The following is a 13,135-nucleotide window of genomic DNA, read 5'->3' on the forward strand; positions in this document are numbered from 1 at the left end:
AAATTAAATTTTTAAAGTTTAATTTTTTTCTTGAAGTATCATCTTAACTCCTTTTGCATATGAGAAGCCAAAGACAATAAGATAGACACAATAATCGGATTAAAAACCAATTTAATTGGGAGACTAATTATATCTCAAGCATGAATATGATAGAATTGTCATCTTATGTATTCTAAATCAAAATGAATAGAACATTCTCAAAGAACATGGGATTTTTTTTTACCTAAGATATATACTTTTCAAAACTAAAAAATTAAAATGAATACAAAAATAATTAATTAATTTTTAGTTGGTTGTGGCAGGTTGAGGGGAATGGAGCAGGATAAAACCCAACCTCCCTCCACTTCTTGTAATATCATTAATATAATAGTGTTAGAGAATAATATAAGTTATATATTATATTTTATTTAATAGTTTAAATTTTTAAATTGAAATAATTATTTGAAATGTTATCAGAGTTTTAATTATTAAACGATCATGAGTCTGAGTCTGAATCGTACTCTTTCCATTTTAATTAATAAACTTAAGTACAAGATATAATCCTCATCTATATAATAATTTAAATTTTTATGTTGAGATGACTCTTTGATACTAATATATATATATATATATATATTTTTTTAAAAGGATGTTTTATTGCTGGCTGTGTTATCATCAAAATCAATAAACAACTAAAGCATTCAATACGTTAAGAAATTCGGGATATTATATAGTTGATGCGAAAGAATTAATCATACCCCACATATTAATTTTCCATGCAAGTCAAAAAGTTAAAACACCTTTTGCTTGATTTTTGGAAATACTTAATTAGGTCATTCCAGTAAGTCTAAATTGATTAATCGGCAGAGCACAATGATTTACCGACAAAAAGTGGTCAAGCTAATGGGATCAACTTGCATAAAATGCCCCAGCTCCTTCAATCATGTTCGTTGCCAAATTGACAGATGCTTGTTCATTCCTTACATTCACGGTTATTATTATTCCATGTCAAGAATGATTAATGGATGAATTAATGATCTTGTATGAAAACTGAAAGATCTAAATATATGACTCCAAAGTCTACATATCCAATTGTTTCCCATGCTCGTATGTACATGATTTTTCCAATAAATTAATGAATTTTAGAGTTTCCCATTATTAAGATTTATCGCAAAATCATCTAATGAAAATATATTTTCTCAAATGACTATAATCAAGAAGAGAATCTTAGAGATCATGAGGTTGTGATAATTCACCTAAAACCCAGGTTATCCGTGCAAGTTTATTTTCAGATATAGAACTCAAGACTCTAATTAATTTGTTAAGCTTAGTGCATGATCTAGAGGAGAAATCATGGAGAACATGAAAGACTTGTGCTTAAGTTAGGATACCATATTTCAAATCAAAATCAACAATATCAAATGATATGGGATCAAATATAATTTGAGCTTACTTAGGATAGTAATTTCGTGTGGTAATAGATGAACATGTTATAAGATCATTCTCACAGTTGGAATGTGAGGCAACGAAGAAGGGTTAAGGACGTCTTCTCTCACTGTATGCAAGACGGGCATTCCAATGCACTATAATTAGAAAAGAAACAACTAAACTGATAGTAAGAATATAATATAAGCAACCAATGATCTTCGAAGATATATTAATCAGTCATCTGCTTGCGACCACCCCTTTGAAAAAATTGCCCATATTTGGATGCGGCTGCTTGATTTTTCTTCATAATTGGAATAAAAAGTAACCTCTTTGATCACGTGGCTTGTGGAAGGACCAATCTAAGAAGAAAATAAAATCAATGCCCTCGTGTTAGATAAATTTATCGGCTGGACATTATACAAAGTAGGAGCTAATTTCTTCGAGGAAGTAATAGTCCTGTTCCCTGTGATCCTATGCAAAATTTAGCCACCTAGTTCGTATGTACAGTGCTTATATATGGTTATTTACTTATTCTTCATTGATTATTTGGGTTAGAGAAAAACATGATGGATCATCAAGTCATTTATATACCTAATTGTTTGATCAATATTAAATGTAATTGTAGAGTATGTTTAGATGCACATATATAGGCGATAGGGACACTATTATTGAAAGCATTTACTATGTAGCTCATTTCTTTTTTTCTGCAAGTGTTAGATAAGGCCCATATTCCTAACCTGCAGGCTATGCCCAAGCATTCATGCAATGCTTCCTGGTTTTCAAGAAAAAAACAACAATAATAAAGCATCTAAACCCTGCATTACCTTTGTTTTCGATCATTTGTGAAAAAAAGGTGTTGTTCATTAGGGTTTGAACTAAAAGTAAGGACCTCATTGTCATCGACGGTACACCTGTTCAGGCCCAGCACCAGTACTGAACTGTTTCAACAATTTAAGCAAGAGGAGGGGGGGAGAATTCAACCCATTTATATCTAAAATAGGAATTCATCAGCGATGCTTTTTTTTTTTTTTTTTGTAGTGGGCTTTGTGTTTAATTAACTATAATATTTTCATCTCTACAAATGCTCTTTTTAGTCTTTAGCCTTGCGCTAGCAATGACCTAATCAAAGGTGCGAGCCAAAATTTGCACAGCCCGAATGACTCTCGGTGCAAATATCGGTTCATTGAGACAATCAAACTGGAAAGAATTATACACAACTTGAAAAAAAATCAAAGGCTTTCTGAATCCAGTTAGATTGATTGCTGTATAATTAGCTTAATTATTTTGAAAACACTGTTAATTGCAAGCCAGACATACTCGTGCAGGTGGTAAGTAATTTGGCGATGTTAAATTTCCCTTCTTATGGAACACATACATATAAATATGCGGGCGGGCGGGCGGAGTCTAGTGTGTGCTCTCAAATCTCAATTACAGGAAAGGAACCATCGATCTACCGCCATTAGTACAAAGCTATATGTACAGCACTGGTCGTCTAATAATGTTGAAGGACCAACCATGTAATTAGCATAGGCGCCATAGAAAGAGAATAAATCTCTCACGAGAAAATAACATGGTACGTAGTAATTAAGAACTTAAACAGCGTATTGAACTATTTGGCTGTGAAAATTATGTTTAGATTGTGTTCACAATGAGTGGTTTAATAATTAGGAAATTAACAAAACCTAGTGATTAAACCAGCAATGGTGATTAAAAATTGATTGCAGTTTTAGGGTTTTGTTAAAAGGTTGCAGTGAGAGTGTGTGGATTAAAAAGTTTAGTACGAGTTGTTGAGGAACAAATGCACGCACACGTTAAAGTTTACGCTAAAATATATATATTTTCCCCTAAAGAACGAGGGGAAAAAAAGTAGTAGTAGTAGTAAAAAGGAATCAAGTCCCAAACTTGCTTACTTTTCTCTTTTTCTCTCTTTCTCACCCTAGTTCCCTACCTCCCCCACGTCCACAAAATAAACACACCCTCCTCTACTTTCTCCCTCTCCTTCTCTTCGTATAGTCCCTCAAGTGTCATTTTCTCACATATACTTCACACAAAAGAAACAACCATTCACTTCATACCTTGTCATTTCTTCTCTCTCCCTCTCTCTCCTCTCAATCTCAAATCTCTGCAACTACTCCCCTCAATTTGATCCAAAGAAAGAAACCCCAAAAATCTCACCTGAAAAATTCTCAACTCTTTTTGCTTAGATTGTCCAGAACAAACCCCTACAGCTTCATCTTAATTTCTTGATCCTTAACAAACATACACTTCCCAATTGCACTGTACTTACAAGAAAAACAACGAGAAGAAAGACAGAGGAGATAATTAGGAGACCTAATTAAGAGGCCTCATTTGGCCGCTTAAAGATGGAGCTATTCCCAGCACAACCAGATTTGTCTCTTCAGATTAGCCCCCCAAACAGCAAACCCACATCAACATGGAGGAGAACAGAAGAAGAGATGGATTTGGGGTTTTGGACGAGAGCTTTGGACTCGAGAAACTCTATTTCTTCAATGGCAAAACCTGATACCTGTTTTGAGCTCTCGCTATCTAATCCAAAGGTTTCAGAGCCTAACTCCAACCATTTCCACAATATCCTCCAAAATTCTAACAACTGTAATGGTAACAATCTCTTCCATTCCTTTCAACAAAACCAATACACACACCACCATCACCAACAAAACCACCTGCATAATCATCATCCAGTGCTCTTTCAACAGCAACAGCAACAACAACAAGGACTCAGCCAAGAGCTTGGTTTCTTGAGACCCATTAGAGGGATTCCTGTCTACCAAAACCCTCCTTCTCTTTTTCCATTCTCTCAACAAACTTTTGATAATACTTGCTCCCAAGCTTCTTCTCTGGCTGCTAATAACTCTAGTGCCACAAGTATAAGTCCCTATCAGTCTCAAGGGTCGATGAGATCAAGATTCATGTCTAGGTTTCCAGCTAAAAGAAGTATGAGAGCACCAAGGATGCGTTGGACTACCACTCTTCATGCTCGCTTTGTTCACGCTGTTGAGCTATTGGGTGGCCATGAAAGTATGCTTCATTTTGTTTCTTTTTTCTCCTCTGGCTTTCTTCTTTTCTAGATTCTCATTTTTATCGTTTCCGAATTTTTCCCTTCTTCTTTCACCTTTCCTGTTCATTTTTTTTTACCATCTTCAATAACACTGAAAAAAAAAGGAACTTGGAAAAGAAAATTTGACTCATATTTTCCTTTCCTCTTTCCTTGTTCTTCTCTTTTCTTTGTTGGGGTTTAGGGGCTACACCCAAGTCAGTTCTTGAGCTTATGGATGTGAAAGATCTCACCTTGGCACATGTTAAATCACATTTGCAGGTAATGAAAGCATACTCTCAACTGTTTTTCCTTCCTGCTTGTAGTGTTCAAACTCCTTTTTGTTAAATAAAAAAAGATATGTTGGAAAAATTGTTCTTTGTTTTCTCACTAACTTTCTAACTAAAACTTATTAGCTCGAGTTAATAGTGTTAAATTGATGCAGTGTTAATTGTACTTCTAAGCAGAATTTGCCTTTCGATAGCATACATTACAGGAAGGGTGTTTTATTACACATGTCACAAATTCCAATGTTTCCCCTGCAGAGGGTCTCTCTAATCCTTTAAGCACTTATTTTTCTATTAGATCTGATGGTGCTGCTAGCTAATAAACAGCTTTTTGCTTGGAAGAATGAACCAGAGAGAGAGAAGAGGGGGAGGGGGGTGTTATTATCGATTTCAGGAATCAAGTAAGACAAAGCCCAAGGAATTCAAAACGAGTCATAGCCAAGCCGAGACAAGTTTGCACTCAGTCCATTATTTTTCATTTTAAAAACATTTTCTCTTACATTGAAGAGAAAAAAGAAAAAAAAACCATCATTGTTCAATGATATGATTCGCAGATGGGTTTATCAACACCACTTTTTTAACCATGGTGAATCTCATCCATGCATGCCACATCACCTATCTACATACATGGGCTCATCAACCCCACTTTTTAACCATGCTGAATCTCATTCATGCATGCCACATCACATATCTACATACATGCATTTGTATGGGCAAACAAATGATTCTGTTCAGAGTTCAATTAATCTCACTTTTTACAGTTTGTACTTGCACTTGAATCAAACCATCTCTTGTGTGTGTCCTAAACAGCATATTGGTCACTTTTTCTCGTTTTATCCTTTTCTGTTTAAAGTTTTCGGTATTCTTCTTGCTCTGTTAATCAATGCCCATTTAAGCTTAATTTCGATGCTTCATCACAAAATTAGTCTAATAATATTGTTTCTGAAATTGTAATGGATGCAGATGTATCGAACTGTGAAGACCACTGATAGAGCAGCAGCTCCTTCGGGTTAGTGCTTTTCCCTATATATGCTTTCTTTCATGTCTTTGCTTCTTGAAAGTTTTCTGTGATTATATATTCATAGGCAACAGTATTATTAATGAGCATTGTGTTAATCAATGTTCCTTAATTACGTTGGTCTTAATTAATTACCGGCCCAATCCCTCTTCTTCTTTTTTGTTTGTTTAATATCGTGTACGTACAGCGCAATCGGACGTGTTCGATAATGGATCATCTGGAGATACTTCAGAAGATTTGATATTTGACATTGAAAATCCTAGAAGGTCAGAAATGTCAATGCAACAGGGAAGACCAAATGCTCACCAGGACAAGGACTATCAGGCTCTCTGGAGCAACTCTTCAAGGTACCACTGCTGTACCATGCTTATTAATCTCTTGTCTACCCTTTGATGCCATGGCGTCGTTACAGAATGCATGCTTTAGTGGAGAATAAAAGGACAAATTAAAAAAATAATAATTAAAAAAATAACAAACAAATGGAATGTAGAACAAGCATAAGGAATTTGAGATGTAGTTCCCAGTTTCTAATTTTTTCTTTTCTTTTTTCAGATCGATCTTTAAGGTAATTAACAAAGGCAAGATTTAAACCTGAATTCTTCCCCTCTCACAATTGTTTTAATTGCTAAGGGTATTTCGTAACACCGACTGTCCATTTGCCTATAAGTAATCAACTTGCCGTCTTGGTCAACGGTTATTTCTCTTTCTAGAAGTAAGGAAGGCCCCAGAGCACTTAAATTAAGACAATTATGATTTATAAAGAAAAGTTTGGATTACTTCCTTGTGGTAAGGACAAAACAGATGAAAATTGCATGGCTCGTTATACTAGGTATCCCATCTTCCGTGTTCTAGTCACTCCTTTCCTTTCTTTTTCTCTCGGGGGGGGGGGGGGGGGGGGGGGGGGTGTTCCTTGATCTAGATTCATTAGGGATGATTAATGTAAAAATGGGATTATGCATGTTAGACACGAGGTTAAAAAATAAAAAGATCACTCAAGTACTGGTTCTACTACCATATCCTGCCTCTCTCTCTACTCCACATCACAAGATTATATATCAAATACCGTAACCACATGCAAGAAAACACAAAAAGAGGAAGAAATGATTTCATTGCATTGTTCTGTCCGTCCACGACCATCATGAAGACTGGAACACCATGATGGGGTAATTATACTCTTCCTTGTAGCAGTGGGTAAAAAGGAAGTTAAAGAATCCACCCACTCTCCTACCATTATTCCAAGACATGAGAATCCCATTTGACAAATCCACCTAAAAAATGGAGATATCTCTTTCCTTCGGATTTTGTGGGCTCTGATAGAGAGAACTATTAAATGGGGCCTACAGTTAGAATACTTAGTGTCAAAGATAAACCCTGTGATGGCCCCATTATTGGAAAATCGTGGTGCCAAAGTGATATGCCCTTTGAGACTTCCTTGCTATCTGTTGCTATGTGTCATGGGCTATCACATGGGTGAGCTCAACTTTATCTTCAATCAGCACAAAGATAAAATGTAAAGCGAAGGGAACTATAAACAAGACAGTAAAAGATTGCTTTCTTTTCTTAGTTTTGCTTTTTATTCTCTGCATGGCTTCCACTGATAGGAAATATTCTCTCAATCTGTTGGTTTTTAGCAGGGAAGCTTGGTTGCATGGGAAATTAAAGGATTCTGACGGAAACTTACCACCACTTGAGGTACCAAAATTTCAAATCTTTCTTTCCTATAATGTCCATGAGTTTCAAGATGTTGTATCCAACACATAAATGTTCTGTTGCTGGAACTGGTGAAGAAAAGCAGATTTGTTCTTTTCTCTCTTCCCCAAGCCCTACCCATTGGAAAGATACAAGAAAGGCAAGGCCTTTCCATATTCTTTGCTTAGGTTATCCACTCGTTGAAGAGGAATTAAGTAATTTTAAAAGATTATTTAAGGGATGGAGAATAATTTTTTTCCTTTATCACAGGGGAGAATAGTTTATATATATATATATATATATGGAAAACTTTTTTTTTCAAAAAAAAAAGGAAGGAAGGAAGGGCATTTCCATGCTCATGATTAAACAAAACCCTAAATACACCTTAAACCTGAGCACTCCTTGAATTACCAACCCAATTTTGTTGACCTGGATATATATGGCTCATATATATAAACAAGAGAGTAGGTAGGTAGAGTCAAATATATAATTACACAGGTAAGATTATTCATATTCATAAAATAATGCTAGTAAATAAGTGTACTATTAGGTACTCGTATTGGGAAATGCACAGTGGTCACACTTTGGCAGTCTTTCAAAATGTACTCCTAGCCATACTTCTTTTTCTTTGATAAATATTCTATTATTCCCTGAGTCAAATGTCCTTTGATTCCCACCTTCACACACTTCCCTTGTGCTACTCTGCTCTATGTGATTTATTGTCCTAGCTACAGCTACCCTTTGTTTTCTTTTTATGGTCTCTCATTTCAATTTTGAACAACTTTTTTGTTTTCTCTTACAGCAGAAGGGCATGGATCCAAAGTGCTTGAGCTATGAGAAAATATCAGATGTAAGCTCATCGACCGTTTCAGGGACAAGCCCCAAGAAGCCTAATTTGGAGTTCACTTTGGGCAGGCCACATTGAAGTTATCCACTGTGTACTCCTCATTTTGAATCATTATTATCTCTGAGGGGATGCTGGTGAAGAGAATCAGGTACCCAGGTGAGAAAATCAGAGCTAAAGAAAAAGAAAAAGAAAAGAAAAGGAAGAAAAAAAGAAAAGAAAAGGAGAGCTAAAGAATGACAAAGGGACAGGAAAGACAGAAAGCAACAAAAGGTGAAGAGTGGAAAAGGCATGTCCTTCATATCAAGCAGTGAAATCCAAATCAACATATTATATTCCTACGTAAATATGAAATCTAATTGATTTTGTATGTTATTGCACTCTCGGAGAAAAGAGAACGAGAGAGAGAGAGACCTTTAGAGAGAGATGGAGAGAGAGAACTTTAACCATCTCAACGTATAAAGCGATCCTTGGTAATTGTAATGGAGCACTTTACATTAATATAAAATATTTTCATATTTTTACCAAAGAGTTGGGGCTCTATTTTCATTCCTAGGCATTGTCACATGCTTTATACTCTACGAACAAAGGAAAAGCAACACTTTGAGAATATAAGCCAGGAAAGCATTCGAAATAAAGGCATGGGAAAACTGAAATTGCAACATCCAGAAGAAAAATAATTTTTCCACAACGCCTTTTTATAACCATTTATCAATTTTTGTGCTTGAAATTGTTAGAAAAATATTTAAATTATATTTGAAGATGTCACCTAATAATTGAAACAACTGTGTTAAGATGGTTCTTTAATATGATATCACAATCTTTTTAATTAAGCAGTTATAAATTTGAATTTCATCACCTTTATTTTATTTGATAAAAAAATCAAGCACAAGGTAGTATGTTTTCAAGTTCAAAGAGTTTTTAATTGAAAGGTGTGTTATAAAATTATATAAATAAGCTCGTGAAAGTTTTAAATCTAGAAGGCTTCTACTTGAAAGGATGTGTTAGAAAATTATTTAAATCATATCTTAGGATATCACCTAAGAATTTAAGTTATTGTATCTTGTGTTTGATGTGTATTGGACTAGATAGGATAATTTTTTCTATTTTATGTTTGGTAAACATTATACTAGATAAAACAACATACTGTAATGTCAATAATTTTCTTGTCTTGTCTAATAATTTTTATTTTTTTTAACATGGTTGTTCGGGTCAGCTTACATGCACCTCAACTAATCCAACAGGCCCTGAAGTTAACGACCATGTAAGTTTTCAGTGATCCTGAGATTTGTAAGACTCGAACTAGTGACCTCTAGGGAGCAAACATAGAGCTTGACCAGTTGAGCTACACCCCTCAGGGTTATCTTGTCTAATATTTAAAGTATAATTTATAACATATATTTTAAACAAAATTATTTTTTTAATCTAATGAATAAATATATATATTTTTAAAAAATCATTATTAGTATTTATTTAAATATTATCTTATCAAAAAAAAATTCATGATTTTTTATGTTAATTAACATGTAATTTTTATGCTAATCACCTCTCTAACATCTTATATTAAATTAATTGTAAAAAAAAAATTAATCAACAAAATCAAACCCATAAATAAAACATAAAGCAAAAGACATTACTTTAAAAGTAACAATAATATCCAAAGGAAAAGAAACACCATTATCCGTGAATTCTTCTTTCAGCCATAATTATTTTGAGAAATATCAAAATAAAAAGGAAACAAAGCATTCAACTACTGAGTCGAAGATCAGAATTAAAAGCGATACATTCCGCTCAGGGACTAAACTTGTTATAAAGTTTGCCAAAGACATGGAGAGAAGTGACCAATCCAATGAAGAGTTCGGAATATTTAGAATGCTTAACCTGTTATTTAATATATATATATATATATATATATATATATATATATATATAGAGAGAGAGAGAGAGAGAGAGAGAGAGAGGACCATATAATACCAAATAATAATGATAGAGATTACAATACAAAAATAATTATAATATTTCTTATATATAATATGCCTATTATATTTTCTATATAGATACATGGTAGAGGAAGCAGAGGAGATGGTTTTAGAGTGTTGAGTTATATTTACATGAAAAGCATTATAGTCATTTTATAAATAATAACAATTGTATAAAGATCTAAAATAAATTTATTCAAGATAAAAATTGATTTGTATACAGTCGAAGTATACATAAACAACTTTTAAAAAAATTGTAATATCTAATCCATTTTTGTCCATCGTACCTACTAAATACTCTACTAAACACTCAGTATCTCTTGTTTTTTCAAAACTAAGCAAACTGTTTTGTTGTTGGAAATGATTTTTTTTTATTTAAATTGAGAAATTTTGAATCATCATAATCCCAGATCACTCACTCGGAGTGTTATCCCAGTACGATTGCTAGCCATTTTGGAAAAGATATTTAAATGAAACAGTATTATCTTTGAACAAATCCATATATTTCATCTCAGATCAATCAACTGGGCATTGTTAGTTCCCAAAAGTTGCACAAATTGCATCGTCCATGGGATTTTTGTTTTTATATTAATCTCCTTTCCACCATGCAACATGCTTTTAGCACATTACATGCCGATTCACCCAGAAAATGCCGAAACTCTAAGCTTTTTCTGTTTTTTTGGTCATTCTAGGAACAAAATTGTTCATGTAATCATTAACTTTATCATTGCACTTTAAATTTAGTATGGTTAAAGCATGGAACTGCCATGATAATGTAGCTTTACAAAAGAAGATTGCACCTTGCAATTCGTAAATGACATTTTACCACAAAACGGAAAGCTTCTGTGAAAGTGCTGAAAAATTTGTAGTAGTCCTTTGAATATAAAAGCTCTTTGATATGTGCAACTTTTGACCGGTTTTATCCTCCACTTGCTAAACCGGGCAAGCCCTTGCACGTGAGATTATATATTTAGAAAATTCAATTCAAATTTTGTTAAATTATATATTTAGAATTTTTTTTAATCCTTTTCGTTTTCTTCTTTTTTTCATGACCTAGACTTTTCTTCGGATTGCTTTCTTGCCTTCGGCCTTTTAGTTTCTCATATGCCTTTGAATTTGCGTCGAGTTATCAAAACACACACACACACATAAAGATTCAAACAATAACTAGTAGCAGACATACATTAAAGTTTGATGTCATTAATTAATATGTCACGTCATCATTCTTTTTCATATCAACAACTCTAAAAAATCACTAATTTTGTTAAGAAATTATGGTGTGCCCTTTATGATCATTTAAAAAAGAAATACGTCTCAATTAATTTATATGGTGGAAATTACATAGCCAAATTTAGGGGTGTATATGGTTTACTTGGTACATGACTAATACTTTAAGAAATTGCACTTTTCAACACCACCACATATATTTTTGATTTGCCTTCAGCATCCGAATAAACTAGCTAAAATAAATACACCAAACATTACAGTTTTGAAGGGATCTTATACATGGACATGTATGTATACATATGTCATAGTTATAAAGAGAAATATCATGAAAACCTATTAAAGCACTATTAACTCTTATTCTTCCGTTGGCTCATCACTATCATCATTTATCTCATCATTACTTTTTCCCCCACCATCATTTCAGACCAGGAAATTCCTCTCATATCCCTTCGCTATTATATCAAGGTTCACTCTAAATTCATTTAACCTACTCAACTCATTCAGTTCACAAACCACCTTGGATTCAGGACTAGTTTTTGCAATCACAAAACATGACAACATCTGTCGAGAAGCTAATTGCCCAATTCCGCGAGGCATAAACTCTAAACTCTCATATAGACTATGAACAAGAGAGAAATCAACTTCAAGATGCATTAGATTAATACTATTTTATGCCTTAAATCTATGTCAAAGCTCAAATCGTGAGCAAAAAAGAAGAAGAAGGAAGATTTAAAGTTGAAATTCAAGAGGCAAAGAGAACATACCCTTTTAGCCTTGTTTCTCCAGATACTATGTCAAAACCCCATGATTGTATAGAATGAGTTGGAAAGAAAGAATTGTAACTAAATTCTAATAAATTCTCAATAACAATAACCACCACTAAAAAAATATGTGATGAAATTGCAACTAAATCCAACCTTTTTTATAACTAAATCACCCACTCACTCAAAAAACCATAAATTACCATCGACTATAGAACAATTAGCATTAAATAGCATAAAAGAACGGAATTAGCAACCAATTAATTAGCTAAAAAATCAAACCCTAAACTTATTAAACAAGAAATCAAACTTTAGATGGGGAGAGGAGACTTGTCAACACCGGATTTGTGAAGGGGGCTATTGGAGAAGAAGAAGAAGAAATGTTGTAGAAAACCCTTAACTAAAATGAAGGAAAAAAAAAACAGGGATTTGAGATAACAACAGGTTTTAATTCATTTTAAATCATTGATGGAAATTCAATCAATAATTTTGTTGGTAATTGAACATGTCAACAATACCGATAGAATATATTATAACAAAATATTTTTATTTGTTTATTTTATTCTATCACCTTTTCCATTGGAAATTATTATGGAAAATTTTCTATGCAAATTTCGTTAGTAAACAACAATTAATGAAGTATTTTCCATCAGCGTTACCGTTGGTTTTTTTTTTCTATAGTTTTAGTCAGCCGGGTTTTGTGTCCAAACACTTTCCTTGTTCAAACTAAGTTATGATAAAACTGAATCATCACTAGTATTTTGGCTAGTAATTTAGAAAAATTAATGCCTCTTGATCAAACTGTTTTGAGACAAAGCTATCTATGACACACCCTAAGGGACCAATGTTTAATTCCATCTCAACATTC

At 33.5% G+C, this 13,135-nt stretch overlaps 1 protein-coding gene across 4 annotated transcripts; it reads left to right on the forward strand.

Annotated features, from left to right (window-relative positions):
• Positions 1–3,359: 3,359 nt before the first annotated feature.
• On the forward strand, positions 3,360–8,829 carry LOC133700691 (probable transcription factor KAN2). Of its 4 annotated transcripts, none has more exons than XM_062124314.1 (6): positions 3,360–4,446; positions 4,668–4,744; positions 5,713–5,758; positions 5,955–6,114; positions 7,402–7,459; positions 8,262–8,829. In XM_062124314.1, exons 1-6 carry the CDS (start codon positions 3,771–3,773, stop codon positions 8,379–8,381), a joined length of 1,137 nt encoding a protein of 378 aa, XP_061980298.1. In that variant the 5' UTR covers positions 3,360–3,770; the 3' UTR covers positions 8,382–8,829. The 4 variants fall into 4 exon arrangements, with proteins under 4 accessions (XP_061980298.1, XP_061980296.1, XP_061980297.1 ...); XM_062124312.1 differs by having other exon boundaries at positions 3,363–4,446; positions 7,399–7,459; XM_062124313.1 differs by having other exon boundaries at positions 3,363–4,446; positions 8,259–8,829.
• Positions 8,830–13,135: the final 4,306 nt, after the last annotated feature.

The sequence above is a fragment of the Populus nigra genome, chromosome 8 (genome assembly GCF_951802175.1).
Source record: "Populus nigra chromosome 8, ddPopNigr1.1, whole genome shotgun sequence".
Classification (NCBI taxonomy): Eukaryota; Viridiplantae; Streptophyta; class Magnoliopsida; order Malpighiales; family Salicaceae; genus Populus; species Populus nigra.

What these genes read in the sequence shown, in the direction of transcription:
- LOC133700691 (XM_062124311.1), top strand. Translation starts at nt 3,771, where the DNA reads ATGGAGCTATTCCCAGCACAACCAGATTTGTCTCTTCAGATTAGCCCC. An exon ending in GCTATTGGGTGGCCATGAAA is followed by an intron (nt 4,447 to 4,667) that starts GTATGCTTCATT and finishes GTTGGGGTTTAG; the next exon opens with GGGCTACACCCAAGTCAGTT. An exon ending in TAGAGCAGCAGCTCCTTCGG is followed by an intron (nt 5,759 to 5,954) that starts GTTAGTGCTTTT and finishes GTGTACGTACAG; the next exon opens with CGCAATCGGACGTGTTCGAT.